Below are 20,601 nucleotides of genomic sequence, written 5' to 3' on the forward strand. Positions count from 1 at the left end.
CACCGGTTGGAACCACAGTCAACATCTCTTAAGGTTCCATCTTGCAGCGCATCTTATCTGTTGCTGTATATCTGTGAAAAGGTTTTTCACACAATGATTGTTATTCATAAGATTGCTTAAAAGTGTAAATAATCTATATTATAATGCCCGTATACGTCTGTCTGTCTGTCTGTCACGCAAAATGGTAGCTTAGCTGCGCAATAGCGAGAAGCACGCAATGCGGTATAAAAAGGACGGGCGAACCCGTGGATTTTCCACGGGCTAACGACTAGTTTTCTCGAATTTACCGCTTCTTATATCAGCGAGTTCAAGTCATTACAAAAATATAAGGAAAACCATAAGCGAAACCGAACGAGGATAGGGATAGAAGGAAAGCACCATTGAAAATTAAATATAATGTATTATAAATCACAAAAATAGAATATGTAGAAGAGAATATATAAATGTATTTACGAAACAATCAACAACTTTTTGCTCGACTACCAAAGCTATTTCCCGTTATACGTAGTGGATGTTGCTTTCTACGATCAGGTCTATCAAGAGCAGAGCGTAGTCGTCGTTGGTAGATCTTCTCGGCGTTCTAAGATAACAAAACATGGTTGAAGTAAAAAGTCCTTTAAAATCAACAGCATACTCTTTTCACGTTCTTCCAAGTTCAATTTTTAAAAAAAGAAGAAAACGAAAATATTTTATTCTTCACTGGCATAAGTTCCCACGACTTCATAATGGTCACCTCTCTCACTTAATATTTCGCAATTTTTAGGTATAATTCATTGCAGGAAGTGTGGACAAGTCCTGAAAGTTTTGTTTTTCAAACTTTCAACTTTTCTTATACATGGTTAATGACTGCAGAGAGGTAGTAAAACATAGTCCTAACTAACATATCTGAATACAAAAACACCAGAACGGAAAGACATTCAACAGTTAATAAAATCTTGTAATATGGTGTTTAGTTTTAAAAGAAAAAGTAACATGTGAAGGTCCGTAAAGTTCTTATGGAATTCCTGATCAGACTGAGTTTTAACCCCTTCTCCCAACCATCATTACTTTTTTAATTTCTTAGATTGTCCTGACTAAGTAGGCTATCGGGAGAAATGCACAAAAGTTGATAACTAAACGGTTTGTAGTAATCAAAAAATTGTTGGAAAATTCAATTTGACAGATGACAAAATAAATTAAATTACCCTACTAAACCGAAAATGTACCTGTAACGATTCTAATTCTTTTTTGGCTTCTCCGATTTCTTTTGCTTTTAAATTTCGTTGATAGTTGATTTGCTGTTCGAGGTCGTTTTTGTACTGTCGATTTTCATGTCGTATTCTACTTATCCGTTCCTTTTCTAGCCTGCGATGCTCTTCCATTTGGTCGCGTAATTCCTTCCTCTCTTTTAATGCCGCTTCCTGCTCGCTGCGCAGAATCTCAGCTGAAAAAAATATTATTTGAAAATCATTTTTTACTATGTATGTAAAACAAGAAAAGGACAGGCGGGCAGGCAGCAGGGGGATAGGCAACAGTTGGGCGGGCAGGCAGATAAAACAAACTATTTATAAACACAAAAAATTGACTGTCCGGTACCTCTTTCTTGAATCTGGATTTCGCGCGTCTGTAACACGTTATGCAACAACACTTTGCGTGCGTCTCTTTCCATTCGCTTGCGGGTATCTTTCTTCTGCCATTGTTTCTCAACTTCTTCATTCACTAGTTGTTCCACTTGTTTCTCTCTCTCAGCTTCTTCTTGACGACTCTTCTCAACATAATGCATAAACCGTTGCATCTCTTCGCGCATCTGCGTCTAAGGAGAGAAATAAGATACAGTTCACAGACACAGCTTAATATGAATCACCAAAACATTACAAACAGGGTAGAGCTGGGAAAGCAATATACCAAATTGTCTCACTTTTTTTTAAAACGTATGCACCTGAAGAAAATTTATCATAAAAACAAGATTTTTATTGTTGGCAAAATAGTGGTGGTAATAATTTTGCAGATCGAAAGATCTACACGAGTTTTTCCTAACAACGTAAATTCGTAAAAGACATTTCGAGGAAAAAATCTGTTAATACCGTGCCCTTCTTTTTTTAGGATAAATTATTTCAGTACACAACACGAAGCATTGACAAAATTCAGCTTCGATCTAATCTCTGATGCGCATTTTCGGCGCAATTAATCTTGTTTTGTACTATTATAAAAATCATTCTCTACAAGTTAGTTTTAAAGCGGCCAACATTTTTACTAATTGAAGTTCAAGAAGATTTTAAACAAAGATTAAAAATTCAGGAAGAATTTAATGCGATTATTATATTAAGGTTAGTTCTATTATCGCACATTTAAACGCAAAGATACGAGGCTACCAGAAAGTTATAGAGGCGAGATTTCTTTTTCATAAATAAGCGCAGAGAAAAAAGAAATGTACCAAAACAATAAAGGGCAGACTAACACGAAAAATAAAATAAGCACGAAAAAAAATCAAAAATTTTTATGAGGCTGGCTCCCCTATTATCGTTCCGACAAGGCCTTTGTAGTTCAACTGGAAACTAACAGGTTCAATATTTGCTGAACTCGCAAATAACTGTATAATGGAAACAGATAAGGGTCTATCCTAGAAAATCATTGTAAATAATAATAAATAAAAGAATATGTTCATTACTTTTTTATTTTGATCTTCCATCTCTTTATTTTGCGTGTCTTTTAAAACTTGTTCTGAAATTTTTATGTCCATAGCGAGTTGCTCTTGTTTTTCTTTCGCCTAGAAAATTTGTCAACAAGCGTGTATTCCCGACAACGTTAAATAAGTTACCGACAATGATGTTTTAACGGCAACACTAACATATCCACACAGGAAAGACATGACGTTACACGCAAACGATATGCCAAAAAGAGACAATTATTCTTTAGAATAAAATATTTCCTGCCTTTTTACCCTATGTTATTTGTACTAATTCTCCCGCGTATTAATTTTCGCACAGCGACAAAATATATTTTGCGCCTAACATTTTTGCGCAAGAGCAATACACATACTAGTCGTTCACCCGTAAAAAATTCACGAGCTCGCCCGTTAGCAAATTATTAGCAAGAGGCCTGAAATACAGCTGTGTGCTGCCATTTTAAACACACAATGTACGGTTATTATTATAGAGACTTTATATATCGCATTTCGTGATTTCGTAGCACGACATTTTTTTACAGACAGACAGACAGACAGACAGAATACGGCTATTATTAATATAGAGAAAACTTCGCGAGTATTAATTTACGCGTGGATGCAAATTACTCCATAAATAACAAGGAAAAAATGGTAAGTTTCAAGATTCACAGAAGCGCTGAAAATGTCTTTCGGTAACCAGTGTTGATTCTTAAAAGAAACCATATCTTCGCGCATACGAATATTTATGCAGAAAGTTCTGCGTATAATTTATGTACTAAAATTTCTCGCAGTAACGCACTTTTTGCGGGAAGATTAGTACGAATAAGACACATAAATATATCGCCGTCGTAGCACAAGGAGAGGATAGGCTGTTAAATCTTCCTACTTTTCAACTGAACGTTCACTCTAGCAAGCTTCTCCCTAAAATTGGCTAATTGATATAAAAATCAACATACTTCTTTCCTGTTTTTGAGTTTAAGTGAAATGTCACGGGCTCTTCTTGCAGCGCGCTGCTTCTCCTTCTTCTCCTTCCGTAATTGTTCTTCTTCATATTCACGAAGAGCAGCTTCTTCTTTCTGTGTAATAAAAAACAGGACAAAACAATGATACGCTTTATTATATGTTAGTAATTCGGGAAATATATGGTGTAAAAATCGATAAAAATAATTTTCTCTTCTGTTGCAGGGTGTGACTGATCACTTCCAAAAATAAAGGAGGCTTTTGTGGGCTGCAAAAGACCAAACATAAGACACGCCCTTTAGCTATAAGGGTGTGAAGGAACAATAAAAATTGACTTATTCTACTTCATTTTATGCATAGATAATGCAAGTGACTTTTTTTTACTTACTTTTGGATTTGACACATAGCTGTACTACGATGGGCAATATAAGATATTACTTTAGTTTTTTTGGGGGAAGAAATGCTGTCATTTTTTACTGGAAGGGTTAAAGTTAATAGCTAGTGATCATTTTTGACTTACTTTTAAGGTTGTATGTGCCAAAATATGACTTACTTTCTATTTTTCATAGCAAACAAAATACTTGGTAAGTTGGTTATTTATTTTCTCACATATACTTCTTACTTTGTCTACTATTAAGGCCACCGCACAATGTTTGAAGATACAGGTGACTTTATTTGACTTACTGTTAATATTTTTGTGGTCATTTTTATGTTCTAATGACAGAATTTATGTTAAAAGTTAACTTACTTGAAATTTGAAAAGCTAATTTTGTTAATGAACCCAGACACCGATGGTCCTTCATAAGATAATTTGACAACAAATATATCTACTTTTTTTTATAATTGAATATTAGGCTTAGTGCTTCTTAGAAACTGACCAAAAGTAAGTCAAATAAAGGCACTTTTTTATATTTTTTTTTTTCCAAAAGCCTAAACTATGTCTTAAGTTTAGGTTCCCAGCAATAATTTAAAGAGTAACTTAATTTGAATATTTTTGACTTACTTTAACCATACTTAGTTATTTTTTGTGGTAAGTCAAAAAACAGCACCTCTATAACAATTAATAGGTTATTTCTACCTGTGATAAAAATTTTAGGCTAAAATAACCAAGTAAGTCAATTTTTTGCACATTTTTAATTTTTTGGACTTTTTTGAAACATAAAAATGTCACACTATTTTTGGAACTGATCGGCTACAGACGCGATATTTTTACTTCAACAGCTTGAGAAAAGAATATTGAAAAGGGAATCTATACTTGTTAGTTCAGTACAGAGTGTCCATAGGAGTTATTGTACGTAGATGATTTGGTTCTTATGGCGGGGTCGATGGAAGAATTACTTGAAAAATTTGAGAAGTAGAAAAGGACAAGAAGAGAAAGGGTAGAGTGTGAATGCAGTCTAAAGTCATGATTAGTAGCATCAAAGTCTAGTGTAAAGTGATTTTGTGAAGTTTGCAGAAAAGGGTTGCTAGTAACTATTTGTTTGTCAGACTTGTACGCATTGGATATAATCAGTGCCGTGGTTTTGCAGGATCGGTTTGTATGTCAGCGTTGCAAAGGTAGGTTTATAGAGAACGAAGTATTTCCGGCTTTTATAATGTACAAAATTCGCTCGTTAAAAATAGTTGAGAACTTCTGGTGCTCGCTCGTTAAAAATAGTTGAGAACTTCTGGTGCTCAGGTGATATGTTGGGTAGTGAAGGGTTTACGAAGAAGTTTTACTTGCAGGATAGGTTCTGCTTGAATAAAGTTCAGAGAGTTACTTCCATTGTTGAGTAGCAGAGTCTTGTGAATTGAGAAAGGTAAGAAGCCTGTGTAAGAAGTGAGACGGTGAAGAAGGACGATCTTGGCTATTAAGAAATAAATAAAATGCGGGTGGATAGGTGGACGTGTAACACCAGTTTCATAGAAAGAAAATGTTGGATGAGCTAAGAAGGAGAGTATTCGTAGCATTAGAGATGTTATCCAGATAGAAAGATTGAGTTGGCTGGTACATCCTTAAAATTTGTATTGCGTATTTGTATTTTGTATTTGTATAAATTATGCTTTCAAAAATACACAAGCTTGCAAAAGTTGTGTGACAGCATCTATAGCACGATTCACGCAAACATAGCGAGTTAATTTGAGAGCTTTTATCGACAATACGCAACTTTTGTGTGTTCACGACACAAATTATTTTTGAACTTGTAAAACGAAATAAGATAATCTCAAAGCATATTATTTTTAGATTGTCGTTGCAAATTGGTCCCACCTGATACGTGTTTTATATTAATCTAATCTGCTTATCTTTGATTTAAGGGCAAGCAATGGTTTCAAATCAACCAATTGAAGAAAGAAGCTGCAACCACTTCCCTTAAAACTGCGTGTCAACTCACCAGCCACTCTGCTTCAAGCTTTTTTACTTCTCTCTCTTCCTCTCGTTGTGTTTCCGTTGCCATCCGTTGCAAGTTGAGAATCTGAAAAAGACATGAAAATATCATAGCTAGTAGTCACAACAAGTTCTTTGGCGTGAAGATGATATTGGATAAACCTTTTCTTAGCCACTGTAACTTTACTAATCTGCTAGAGATGTATAGTAGCACTCCAACAAATCCACTCGGACACACTGCAATGTACTGTTCAGTAAAATAATAATTTAAAGTCACACCTCTAATGTTAGCCTGTTTCTTTCTATTTGTTTTGCGGTCTCGAGTTCTTCACGCTGCGCTTTAGCTTTTGTATCTTGTTCCCAAAGATTGGCGTAGAATTCCTCTACTTCGTTCTCACGTTTCGTTTTTTCGTTTCTCATGCGGATTTGTTCTTCTCGATCAGAGAAGATTTCGTCACGATTTTGTTTACTTAGTTCTGATCGTAATTCTTCGCATTCCTCCCTACACAAAAGAAATAACTTGGTGTGAAATTTCTATGTGTGAGTAATAGAAAGTGAGCAAGGCTGATAAAAACAATAGGAGATGAATTTTCAAATAAATTTCACGAAATCATTGTCGCGGGATTATTGGATTCAGCAGAGTACAAAAATCGAAAACAGCAAGATTTTGAACTTTCAAGCTAAGTTATACTTATCATTTTCAGAATTTGAACTTAAAAAATATACTTACAATACTTATACAATACTTATTTTAACTGCTTCTACTAAACTATAATCAGTTTTAATCTTGTACGATTCCCAGAATATCGAATAAACGAATAAACTCCTGATTGCTAATTTTTTGTTTTCCTAACCACCTCCCCCCAGGAAAAGTAATTATCTTCCCAAAGGAAGGTGAAGAGCTCACATTCAGTGTGTATGTAAGCATTCACACACATATCCCAGTAACTGTGAAACTATAACTATAAACTCTTATATTGTAATGAGTTCTACCCTTAATGGAAATTAATATCGATGTCAATAAACATGAAGGAGCTAAGATAAACGCATGAGTAAAAAATGTATAAATAGATAAATATATAAGCAAAAAAGTTAAAAAAGCAAAATAAAACCACACAAATTACCGAAACTGCTGATCTATCTTCTCTGCTACATACTGTTGTCTTTCGGTCTCACGTTTTTCTTTTAAATACTTAGCACGTTCCTTCATTTTATTTTGCCTCTCTTCCAGGGTCTCCTCCATGGCTTCCATCTCTTGGATGTACTGCTCCTCCTCTGCCAACAGCATACATCGAAGTCTAGAAAGGAAGTGCAACAAACTTGTTTATGGGTATTTTACAAAAAATTTAAGGCAGAATGGACATCGCATCACGGCTGGGTGTTTTTTCATAAAGACTCAATGAATGCTTTTATATATTTTTGCGATAAGATTAGGTTTTTACAGATTTTTAATATTAATGAATCCCCTAAATGATATATTAACTATATAATTTTTGTTTCAAATAAATATGATCCTTCTTTTTTCGCAAGATTTGTAATAGTCATCAAGCTTGAGATTTAGCAAATTTGATATTGTAATACACAAAAATGGCTATGGAGCATGCCATACTTATCCCGTCTTTGTTCTAGAGATATCTTTTCCATTTGAAAATATTTTTTCATCTCTCGTTTGATGCCATTTTTGAGGATTCTTTTGTCTGTCGTCTTTTCCCATGCTGACTATAACGAAAGAGCTCAGCAGTAATTAAACAATTTTAGTGATTGTGTCTGAGCACAATACTAAATGCACGAATCAACTATACAATTGCCATGTGCAGGTACCAAAAAATGTTATATATATTTCTAAACTTGTGCAATAAGGTGTAATGAGGTGTGATGCGGTGTAATGTGGTGCAATTGGGTGTAATGAGGTGTGATGTGGTGCAATGAGGTGTAATGAGGTGTAAAAGGTCTGATGAGGTGCAATGAGGTGTGATGAGGTGTGATAAGGTGCAATAAGGTGCAATAAGGTGTGATGAGGTGCAATGAGGTGTGATGAGGTGCAATGCGTCGTTATGGTACACATTATGTTTTTACTATAACTGTAAACACAGTTGCTTACAGTTAAATCTTAAAAATCTTGCACTTACTCTTAAATCACATTGTTTGTTGTACTTCGATTCTGCTATGGATTGTTCACGTAAATCTTCAATTCGCCTTCTCTCAAGAATAAGATGCTCTGCAGGTCTTTTGTTAGTGGGACGGGCAAGCTAAATATAATATCTCGATTAACAAAATCAATAAGAGATGACTACAGTAGCCCCAAAATAAAATAAAATGAAAAACACAGGATATAAAAAATGTCATTTAATAATGAGAGTTAGTAATTGTATTTTTTTTCTGACTATGACCAACCCCAAGTAATATAATCTAAATTACCAAGCTAGTTGTGTTTCCTCAAAAAGGAGTAAAAATTTCACCAACGTCAAAGGAGATAAATGTATTTTTAAAATCAGTTCTAAGAGCATTTACTTTCCATTGTAGATTTGGGATTTTTGATCCAATGCATAGTTACATAACATTTCAAAATTTGTTTCTATAATCCTAAACAGAATATTTTTGCAAAGGACTGTTTTTAGCTATTAGCTAAGTGGCCAAACAGAATGTCATAGCACATCATATCCTTTCATGGTTAATATCTTCCATGGTTATTATTGTGAAAATTTCATTTAGCCTGCGAAATGTGCAATAAATTACAAACAATAAATTCACTGCTTACATGCTTACAAGATAACGTTCACTTCTACCAAGCTGTTTCTATCACATGATAACTTTGTTTCCCTTGCACAGGGAAGAAATTTAGTTGTTTATAACAATTTTATGTTCAAGATAATATGCCACTACAAATTAAAAGAATTAAATGCAATTCAATTGCAAAGATATACTTCTACGAAAGTTGTCCACCCAAATCCAAGGAAGATTTTTATTGCACAGACGAGACCTAGGTGAATGTTTTGGTATATAAGTGTCTGGATCCAGGTTTCTTTAAAATAATCATATTATCAGCCTTTTACGCACATAATCTGTCTTTTCTGTGACTTACAGATACTAATGAGTTCTAGATGCTACTGTAAAAAAACTTTAAAGCATAAACAGAAAAAAATTTAATTTAAAATTAAAACTGCAATGCAGATACACATTATAATCCACCATGTATGTCAGGTGTTGCTAATATATACTAAAACATTCTCATTTTCTATTGGTGCCATAGTTTAGTGGTTATATAACTCTCGCACTTTGTGCGGGAGACCAGGGTTTGATCCCCCTTGGAGGCGATTTAATATAGGCAAGTGAATGTTACCATAGCCCTTGGCTAACCCAAGCCATGTGAGGCAAATTGGGGAGAAGGCACACTGTGTGGACTGCTGGATGTTGCAGGGAGTTGTCTAAGCGCGGACCCTAATTGACTCTGCGTAGCTGAAAATGAGCATTAAATATTCTAGGACTCCCCACCTAAGCCATGGCCCCTTCTGGAAATAATAGACAGGGTATATCCCTTGATATTTGTGAGGCTAGCCATGTAAAATAGGCATATCTATCTACACATTTATTATAAGCAACTGCATTTTTGGGTTCAGCCTGGGGTTGCTAAGGCCTTTTTGCAATTTCAGCCTCAAAGTTGCTTAATGGTTGCTTCATCTGTACAAATGCATCTGTAATATAACCTGGAATCTCATTGAGCAAGTAAAAAAGCAGACACAGACAATGAGTTTAAAATAGCATCAAATAGGGTAAATCAACATTACAACTATTTTTTATTTCACTCAAATAAAAATGTGGGAAAAAATTCTGATTTAGTAAATATCAAGGACAGAGGAGGTTTATGGTCAGTAACCAATTATGTTCTCGAAATTTTTTGTACAGATTCTTCTTGTGGAAGACTGATCTAAGTGATTGCTAAGTGTGTAGTAGAATTCAGCCTAAGTTGCTTACCACTCTGCCAAAACTCAGCCTAGGCAGTTGTTTAGCAGTTGCTTAATTTTCCACCATATTTCAGCCTCAGTTTTGTAGAAACCAGTTGCTTATAAAATAAAACGTGTATCTATCTATGTTCTGTGTAGCTTTCTACATTGCAACTTTTTATCAGATACTCAAAAATTCTTGTTCCAATAAGCATATATCTGCATCAAGTTCCAAAGTTACTTCACTAATTATCATTAGGGTTTGTTTGTTTGCCTTTACATGGAGCTAAACTGCAAGTTTTTCTTATGTTACTGTGGTAACAAAAGTACAGTTCTTCAGGATTAAGTTATTATAAATTAGGTTGACCTTAACCATTGATAAGCACAGTATAATCTTGCACAGTAGGGGTGATTTCTGGCTATGAACTTGGTCTTAAAGGTTGTCAGGGATATTAGTCTCACTTGCCTGCAAAGCCAAAGGACTGATTAATAATGGCTTCATATAAAAACCTAGCACCTTAAATTGCACTTATTTCCTCAGCTGTGTTCCTTAAGCTCAACATTTACCTACCATCTTACCCTTTTTCATGTATATATTAAAATTTCGGCTAAACTATAGAATACCCCCATAAAAAATTGAGACTATAAAACTCTGCAACGCAGCAACGCAATAATAAAAAAAATAAACTAACAAATAAAGAGGCAGCAACGCAGCTAGGCAAAGCTCACTATTTCTAGATTAACACGCAGTTGGTCAGTTAAACTGAAGTAAAATATCAACAAACATACCAAGTTGGTTTGTTACACTAAACATTTCGCAATATAACGATTTCACTTTTATGATTCTATAGTTTAGCCTCATAGTGTATACATTCGTAATGACAAATTTTTCGTTCTTTAAATAGTTTCCTTATTCATTTAAAATTTTTAGTTATTAAAAAACATTTATATAGTGTTATATAATGTTTTTTTTAAACTGGTTTAATTTTAAAAACGAAGCTTTTGCCCAGATCCCTCTGAACTATCTAAAACCATTTTCAACTATTCTTCTGAGTAGCTGTGTTGCTGCGTAGCTGAGCATCTACATTGCTGTATTGCTGAGTAGCTGCGTTGCTGTGTAGCTGAGCATCTACGTTGCTGTATTGCTGAGTAGCTGCCTTGCTGAGTAGCTGAGCATCTACGTTGCTGTATTTTTGAGTAGCTGCGTTGCTGCGTAGCTGAGCATCTACGTTGCTGTATTGCTGAGTAGCTGCATATTGCTGAGTAGCGGCGTTGCTGAGTAGCTGCGTAGCTGAGCATCTACGTTACTGTATTGCTGAGTAGATGCGTTGCTGCGTAGCTGAGCATCTACGTTGTTGTATTGCTGAGTAGGTGTGTTGTTGCGTTGCTGAGTTACATAGTTTAATTTTTTTACGGGGGGTATTCTATAGTTGCTCCAAAATTTCTTGCCGTTCATTTAAATGTGCCTGATGTTCCAGTCATCTTAATCAGCAGCACTTGAATAGGAAAGTGCGCCTGATGCTCAGGGCACCTCAATTCTCTCATACACCTGACACTAATAGAGCACCAGTAATGAGCAGTAGGTAGATAAATGGGTGTGTTGCAGAAGTTTAAAGTGTAGTCTAATTATGTAGAGCAACATCTGGATGGAACCGATTACCCATATCTTAGTTTTTTTCCTGGCAATTTATGGTATATTTCAAGGTGTTACTCAGATTTGTTTTATTATTCCTCGCTTCTTAACCCCTTATATTTTCCTATGTAAACCGGTCTAATAATATGAAAATAAATATTTGCTAGCTACTACTTAGCTAACTTTTTCTCGAACTAATTTTTGTTGTGATATTTGTAAAAATACTTACAATAGCTACGCTGTGAGGCGTTGGACCGGTGAATTCTCTGTGTCGTGTTACTGATTTAATCATTTCTTCTATGTGTATTTTGTGTCAAAAATAAAAATTAATAGGTTAATAAATGGCACTATAAAGGGCTAGCAAGTTCCCATGTTTTGTTCTCCTTCTGTTTGACCCTCTGATCGTTATTTTCGACGGCCCGAGTTTATTTGTTTACAACGACCATGTTACTAACACATTACACAGCTATTGGGCGCCAATTCCAACTTTAATAGTCTTCTTTTTTTTCTTGTGCACTTTTCAAATTTCTTTCTCTCACTTGCCTGCAAAGCCAAAGGACTGATTAATAATGGCTTCATATAAAAACCTAGCACCTTAAATTGCACTTATTTCCTCAGCTGTGTTCCTTAAGCTCAACATTTACCTACCATCTTACCCTTTTTCATGTATATATTAAAATTTCGGCTAAACTATAGAATACCCCCATAAAAAATTGAGACTATAAAACTCTGCAACGCAGCAACGCAATAATAAAAAAAATAAACTAACAAATAAAGAGGCAGCAACGCAGCTAGGCAAAGCTCACTATTTCTAGATTAACACGCAGTTGGTCAGTTAAACTGAAGTAAAATATCAACAAACATACCAAGTTGGTTTGTTACACTAAACATTTCGCAATATAACGATTTCACTTTTATGATTCTATAGTTTAGCCTCATAGTGTATACATTCGTAATGACAAATTTTTCGTTCTTTAAATAGTTTCCTTATTCATTTAAAATTTTTAGTTATTAAAAAACATTTATATAGTGTTATATAATGTTTTTTTTAAACTGGTTTAATTTTAAAAACGAAGCTTTTGCTCAGATCCCTCTGAACTATCTAAAACCATTTTCAACTATTCTTCTGAGTAGCTGTGTTGCTGCGTAGCTGAGCATCTACATTGCTGTATTGCTGAGTAGCTGCGTTGCTGTGTAGCTGAGCATCTACGTTGCTGTATTGCTGAGTAGCTGCCTTGCTGAGTAGCTGAGCATCTACGTTGCTGTATTTTTGAGTAGCTGCGTTGCTGCGTAGCTGAGCATCTACGTTGCTGTATTGCTGAGTAGCTGCATATTGCTGAGTAGCTGCATATTGCTGAGTAGCTGCGTAGCTGAGCATCTACGTTACTGTATTGCTGAGTAGATGCGTTGCTGCGTAGCTGAGCATCTACGTTGTTGTATTGCTGAGTAGGTGTGTTGTTGCGTTGCTGAGTTACATAGTTTAATTTTTTTACGGGGGGTATTCTATAGTTGCTCCAAAATTTCTTGCCGTTCATTTAAATGTGCCTGATGTTCCAGTCATCTTAATCAGCAGCACTTGAATAGGAAAGTGCGCCTGATGCTCAGGGCACCTCAATTCTCTCATACACCTGACACTAATAGAGCACCAGTAATGAGCAGTAGGTAGATAAATGGGTGTGTTGCAGAAGTTTAAAGTGTAGTCTAATTATGTAGAGCAACATCTGGATGGAACCGATTACCCATATCTTAGTTTTTTTCCTGGCAATTTATGGTATATTTCAAGGTGTTACTCAGATTTGTTTTATTATTCCTCGCTTCTTAACCCCTTATATTTTCCTATGTAAACCGGTCTAATAATATGAAAATAAATATTTGCTAGCTACTACTTAGCTAACTTTTTCTCGAACTAATTTTTGTTGTGATATTTGTAAAAATACTTACAATAGCTACGCTGTGAGGCGTTGGACCGGTGAATTCTCTGTGTCGTGTTACTGATTTAATCATTTCTTCTATGTGTATTTTGTGTCAAAAATAAAAATTAATAGGTTAATAAATGGCACTATAAAGGGCTAGCAAGTTCCCATGTTTTGTTCTCCTTCTGTTTGACCCTCTGATCGTTATTTTCGACGGCCCGAGTTTATTTGTTTACAACGACCATGTTACTAACACATTACACAGCTATTGGGCGCCAATTCCAACTTTAATAGTCTTCTTTTTTTTCTTGTGCACTTTTCAAATTTCTTTCTCTTCTTTTATGTATATTTTTGTGTTATTCGGATTGATGACTCGACAACACTTTTTTTTTTGCTTAAATTATTTTTAATATGTAGAGATAGGGAAATGTATGTTCTGCCACAGTCCCTAAAACGCACACGCGCACGCCATAGTCAAACACAACAAATCCAGCACCATACCATACCATGCCATGCTTAGCCATGCCTAGTGGGGTAAAGTCCCTATCATGCAGCGTTGAGTAAGGTTAAGTCCTTAATATTCAATGCAATGTTGTGACGTCATCAAGATATTTAGAAGATATCTAGAAAATTTGGGGGCCCAAAATTTTCTAGCACGATTCCCTAAAAATCAACGCATATCATGGACATATCCCTAATAATCAAAAAGGGGGAATTCCCCTGATGGCAGTAAAAAGGGGAATAACTGTTTTAGTTTTGAGCAGAATGAAATCTTCCGACGATGTTAAAATCCATACAATAAAGAAATGGATTCATACACCATGAAACAATTACGCGATATTGCAAAAAGCCGGGGACTTACGGGTATTACAAGCTACGTAAGGCCGAATTGGTTGCCCTATTGGAGGACGTACCACAGAGGCCACCCAAAAGGGCTGGACAGCGAAAACCAGTCAAGCCTGTAACTATACCACCAACACCGGAGGCCATGGATATTTTTGAGAAAGGAGCTGACAAAATTTGCTCGATTGTGGAAACTAATATGCGGTGATGGTACAACTGGTTAGTTGATGCTGTCCCCAAGCATATAAAAGAGGGGGTCAAGAGGACCTATGCAGCCTTTAAACGTGGGGTGATGGGACCCTATGGCAGGGCAACCAACACAGGACCTACACTTCATGACGAGGTGGAAAAAGAGACCGAGGAAGACTATCTTGAATATATCCAAAATCTCTACAATCGGCCGGGGCAATAAAACATGGGCTTGAATTGAAGAAGGTACGCAGAGTGATTCGATTCAACCAGAAGGCGTGGTTGAAAGGATATATCGATCACAACACGAGGTTGAGAACAAACGCAAAGAACAAGTTTGAGAAGGATTTTTACAAGCTGATGAATCTCTCGGTGTTCGGCAAGACCATGGAGAATATACGCAATCACTGCAATATTCAACTGGTTACCAATGATGACAACTATACGAAGCTTCTCAAGAGGCGAAATTTCAAGGGTGGGTGCTGGTTCAGCAAAAACCTGGTAGGCGTTGAAATAGGCAAGACTGTAGTCAAGATGAACAAGCCCGTATACATTGGTCAGGCTATATTGGATATGTCAAAAATGGTGATATACGAGTTCCATTATGACTATATGCAGCCCAAATATGGTTCTAAAATACAGCTCTGCTACATGGACACAGACAGCTTCCTTTACCACATCCGAACGGAGGACTTTTATAAGGATATCGCGCAGGATGTTGAGACACGCTTCGATACAAGTGCCTATAATCCGGATGATAATAGGCCTCTCCCCATAGGCAAGAACAAGAAGGTGGTAGGCCTGATTAAGGATGAGCTAATTGGGAAAATCATGACTGAATTTGTCACCTAAAGGGTCAAACTCTACGCCTATAAGAGCCTTACCAAAGAAGGCGGTGATCGAAAAGCCAAGGGCGTGAAGCCATGTGGCACGAATAAATCCATCACCTTCGATGACTATCAGAGGTGCTTGGAAGAGGGCGTTAACGTTTACAAGAACCAGGTCTTGATCAAAAACAAGGGCCATCAGGTATACACGCAAGAGGTTAACAAGCTGGTACTCACGTAGTCAATGTATATGCCAACATGGTTGGGAACTTCGTGGATATCGACAGCGTAGAGGAACTGCGAATGGATATAGAGGACGATCCTAATTATCAGGGATAGCATGGCAGACCTCGGCATTCTTGTGTACTGCACCATTGGCAGGTGTCTTGCGCCGTTCCTGGTCCTGTCCCACACGGCGAGACATATGAAGAAGAAAGAGGATGCGGAGGAGGATGAGGTGGTGCTGTAAGATAAATGAGTGAAGAAGAACAGGAACAAGAAGAGAGAGTCATTACAAAACCACCAAAGAATCTGGGAAGGGTTGTGCAGGGGCACAAGTTGGCGGCATTGATGAAAAAGAGGAAGGAAGAAATGAAGCAACAAGAGGGTACTGTAGAGTCCGCAATCAAAACCTCTTCTGGAGCCAGTCCCGTACGGTCGACCCTGGCCATATTGGCGATAGGGGTAGGCGTCTGGTATAAATTTGGCAGGGGTGGGATCCTTCCCACAATTCTAACAATCCGGCGGCCCATCCGGAGCCCCAACAGGACAAACAAGGCAAAAATCAGCCTCAGATCGATATTTTTAAAATGCAGTAATAATAAATGACCACAAGCAACGTAACACCGAAGTAAAAGGAGATTTTGGACATGTTTTATAAGACAGTGGTAGACATTGGTTTCACCTTTGCCTATGCCATGGCAGGTAAGAAGTTTTTGGACATAACAAATGGATACCAACGATGTCATTAAGATGGTGGCCTATTTTGCAGCAGGCCGGGCAAGTCGTAAAGTGACCTTCAAAAAGGGTTGGTTACCCGCAAGCATAGTTCCCAAACCGAAATAAGTGTGCAGTAAAAACTAGTGTTTGTCCTTAGGACAAAAACGAGTTAATATGGAGGCCATGAAATGTTCTAACTGTAAACACTATCTTTCTTTAAAAAATTTCAGGATCAAGCGTAACGGTTAACGGACAAGAATGTGCATCAAATGCCTCGATGCTAGCAAGCCGTCAAAGGAGCGTACAAAGTGCCCACATGAAAGGGTGAGGTCAAAGCGTAAGGACTGCGTGGGTGGAAGTATCTGCCACTATCAAAGGTTAAGATTACAGTGCAAAGAGTGTAGAGGTAGAAGCATCTGCGGCGAGCATGGTAGGCGAAGATCAGAGTGAAAAGACTGTGGGGGCAGAGGTATTTGCGATCATCAAAAGCTAAAATCCCGGTGCCCCATTTGCAGCCCTGCTGTACATCTCGCCCATAATGTACGATGTCGAACCTACCATGCTCTGAAGGGAAACAAGGAGCTTAGTTCTCAGGAGTACCTCGGGTGCGACATGGCTTAGCTGCGGGCGCATATTGAGGTCCAGTTTGTTGAGGGTATGACCTGGGAAAATTATTGTAAGGGGTGGCACATTGATCACAGGGTGCCAATTCAATATAATGAAAATGGCGATGCCCCATCGCTTGATGAGGTAGCGAAAAGACTGCACTATACCAACTTATGTGGGCGAGTGATAACATTTCAAAAAGCAACCGATATGTCTCGGACTAGTCACCAAACAATAAATGATCGATCCCAAAACTAAGAGCTGCTCAAAATGCAACCTCTCCCTATCCTTAAAAAATTTCAGGCTCAGGGGGGATAATCGAATGAAAAGTTGCATAGACTGCCTGGCCAAAGTGAAGGAGAGGCGGGGTGTCAAAAAAAAAGACATCAAGGACATTGAACGCAATGTAGACCTTCCTGTCATTGATATGGAAATTAGAGGGATTCAGCAGGATGATAACTATATGCTTTTGTATACTCTATTCACATGCAACATACTACATCGGTACGCCGAACTCATCGGAGAAATCCCGGAGAAGGCACGGCTCGTTAAAAGGTATTGCAATGCATTGCGGTGTCTACGAGGAAAAATAATGTATACCCCGCTTCCCATCGAATACCAGGTTCGAGGGACTAAGCTCTGCCCTACCTGTCGATGGTCCTTGGTAAACAATCATGGGGTGTATTGATCTGTTCCGCATGTGCCGCGATATACCCCAAGGTTCACGATCAGAAGTGGTCAAACTATTGAAATAAAATGTTGGATGCTTTAAAAGACTCCCACACGGCAATCTTCACCGGCCCGACGTCTTGTGGAAAAACACAAAGTGTCTTGAACCTCCCTGAGCAGGAGTGTAAGAAGCCTTTCCACAATATTGTCATTTTATGCCCTACCTTGAAATGGAATAAGACATACCTTGAGAGGGCCTCACTCCGGACAAGCGTCGACATTCCCTGCTTGAGCTTGCAGTCAGTGGTAGGCATAGAAGGCACAGTCTTAGAGATAGGAAAATGTTCGTTCTAGCGCAGCGCACGCACATCAAGGGAAATTCCTTAATTGTACTGCTAGTAACCAACACAAAATAATATTAAATGATATATACAATTAATACTAACACATAATCATATGAAATGATATATACATTAAATACTAACACATAATAATATATATGACGTCATGCGCAATAGTATACAGAATATGAGTAAAGGGAAATTCCATTACTCAAACTATGACCGCGCCAGAAAAATTGTTGATTGAGATCAAAAAATATATATAATAATGGAGAGAACCATTAAAGAATTGAGAGCAATCGCTAAAGCGCGAGGCCTACATGGATACTATAGGCTACGTAAAGTTGACTTAGTTGCTTCACTAAAAACGCAGCCTACCCCTTCCACATCAGACGTGATGGATATTTTTGAACAACAAGAGATGGCTAGATCCCGTCCTATTAAGAAGAACATCGAGCCCTACGTTTCCACGTTTAAGGAAATGAACGAGTTTGAACGCCAAGAGCTGAAGAGAACTCGTCCAGTAATCAAGAGTAAGCTGCGGGAGTGGTCAGAGTGGCTCCTCGAGCATGTACCGGAGAGTGTCAAGAAACCAGTGCGGGAAACATTTAAATCGATAAAAACTCGAATACTCTCTTTATATAATGGTGCCAAGAAGACCCTGATAGGTGAAGTTGAGGAGGAGAAAAGGAAGATCATGCAGAGGATGATAAAAAAAAACATGATTTTACGCCTCAGGAGCATAAGCATGCATTACATAAAACATTCAGGAGTTACCGCATAACTGACATCGATGGAACAGATATTGATGGATACCTGGGCATGGTTCAATCAAACGTGAAAACACTCATCGAAAACCAAGTGGAAGAAATGGGATCTGTGAAAGTGCAACTTTCTCTTTGGATCCTTTGGAAAAAGCCAGTGGATGGTACCCCAGAGTTCATTGAGGTGGACAAGGTCTTTCATAGCAACATGACATCTGTATTCCAAGGTACCATTATAGATGAAATTAGGGATACGATGTTTACTCAAATCAGAACGCATGTTGAGAATCCCGCGTTGCCCAAGAGCGGCTTTAGTATTGGTCTCAACATACATTGAAACACCCAAGTGGATCGCTACGAAGAAAGCCTTCATCAACCCGAATAACAACGATGAAGAATGCTTCCAATGGGCTATAGTAGCCGCCTTGCATCATGAGGATATAGCAAAAGATCCTCAAAGAATCAGTAAGCTGCGATTTTATATAGATCGATACAACTGGCAGGGTATTGAGTTTCCTATTAGTATTAAGGATATTACCAAATTCGAGCGGAATTATCCCACCATTACCGTGAACGTTCTGTATGCAACAGGTAAGAGCTTAATATCCTGCGGCAATCTACATATAATGAACGTGAGAAGGTCAGCCTGCTATTACTAACGGGTGATAAGAAGAGCCACTACGTGGCCATCAAAAATCTCTCACGGCTATTGGGTAGCGAGATATCGAAAAACCACGGAAAAATAAGTTTTGTCTGAATTGCTTGCAAGGGTTTCAAACGATAGAATCCCGCGATAAACACTATGTATACTGCAAAGATAATGAAGCGGTAAAGATTACGATGCCAAGTGAAAAGAAAAGTGGTTATATTACCAGGACGGACAATGCCAGTTCAAGGTCCAATTCGTTATTTATGTAGATTTTGAAAGCATACTGATCTCAATGAAGGAGAATGCTCGGGATACCAAGACTAAGACGTTGAATAAGCATGTACCATGCGGGTGGGCCACATACTCCACCTTTGCTTATGGAGAGGTACCAGACCCCCTGTATAAGTGCAGGGGTGAGGGATGCGTAGAGTTATTCGTTCAACACCTGGAGGATGAAGTAAAGCGGCTCTACGCTACCTTCCCACTGCATGACATGATGCCCCTAACGGAGTTGCAAAAGAGGGAGCACAAAGAGGTAAAGACATGTCACATCTGCATGAAACCCTTCGACGACGACCCGAATAACCGCAAAGTTCGAGACCACTGACACTACACGGGTCTATACAGAGGTGCCGCGCATAGTACCTGCAATTTCAACTATAGGATACCCAGCCACATGCCAGTGATCTTCCACAATCTTTCAGGGTACGACGCCCACTTGTTCATTCGAGAATTGGGGGAGAAGTATGACACCCAGGACATTGGTTGCATCGCTGAAAACACTGAAAAGTATATCTCCTTCAATGTAAAAATCAAGGTACCCATTGCAGGCATGGGGTACGGTAATGGTGAAACGTACAAGAAGATCGAGATCAGATTCATAGACAGCTGTCGATTCATGGCATCAATCTTGGAGAAATTGGCAAGCAACCTCGATGACGAACAGTGCAAAAATCTCCGTTGGTATTTCACTGAGGATGACACCTTTAAGCTCATGCGAAGGAAGGGTGTATATCCCTATGAGTATATGGATGGCTGGCGACGATTCAAAGAGACTGAGCTACCTCCAAAGGAGGCTTTCTATAGCAAGTTGAACATGAAGGGGATTAGCGATGAAGAATACGAACGCGCTCAAAAAGTGTGGAATGTCATCAATCCAAAGGGTGATGAGGTTAATATGGGCGACTATCACGACCTATACCTCACTACGGACGTCTTTCTATTAGCCGACGTGTTCGAGACTTTTCGGGGAGTCTGCCAGAATCAATAAAAACTCGACCCTGCTCACTTCTACAGCGCACCAGACTATGGCTGGGCC

At 38.0% G+C, this 20,601-nt stretch overlaps 1 protein-coding gene across 1 annotated transcript; it reads right to left on the reverse strand.

Annotated features, from left to right (window-relative positions):
- Positions 1-380: 380 nt before the first annotated feature.
- Positions 381-11,965, reverse strand: LOC130644813 (cilia- and flagella-associated protein 53-like). Its single transcript, XM_057450568.1, has 11 exons — positions 11,773-11,965; positions 8,099-8,218; positions 7,579-7,688; positions 7,094-7,267; positions 6,249-6,471; positions 5,977-6,057; positions 3,601-3,720; positions 2,648-2,746; positions 1,576-1,792; positions 1,206-1,423; positions 381-580 (listed from the first exon to the last, which is right to left on the reverse strand). The coding sequence occupies exons 1-11, from the start codon at positions 11,833-11,835 to the stop codon at positions 461-463; spliced, it is 1,545 nt and encodes a 514-aa protein (XP_057306551.1). The 5' UTR covers positions 11,836-11,965; the 3' UTR covers positions 381-460.
- Positions 11,966-20,601: the final 8,636 nt, after the last annotated feature.

The sequence above is a fragment of the Hydractinia symbiolongicarpus genome, chromosome 1 (genome assembly GCF_029227915.1).
Source record: "Hydractinia symbiolongicarpus strain clone_291-10 chromosome 1, HSymV2.1, whole genome shotgun sequence".
Lineage (NCBI taxonomy): Eukaryota > Metazoa > Cnidaria > Hydrozoa > Anthoathecata > Hydractiniidae > Hydractinia > Hydractinia symbiolongicarpus.

Excerpts from the sequence above, each read along its gene's own strand:
- LOC130644813 (XM_057450568.1), bottom strand. The coding sequence starts at position 11,835 with ATGATTAAATCAGTAACACGACACAGAGAATTCACCGGTCCAACGCCT. Across the intron at positions 8,219-11,772 it reads CGCCTCACAGCGTAGCTATT|CTTGCCCGTCCCACTAACAA; the intron begins GTAAGTATTTTT and ends TATTATATTTAG. Across the intron at positions 3,721-5,976 it reads AGCTTGAAGCAGAGTGGCTG|AAAGAAGAAGCTGCTCTTCG; the intron begins GTGAGTTGACAC and ends TTTATTACACAG.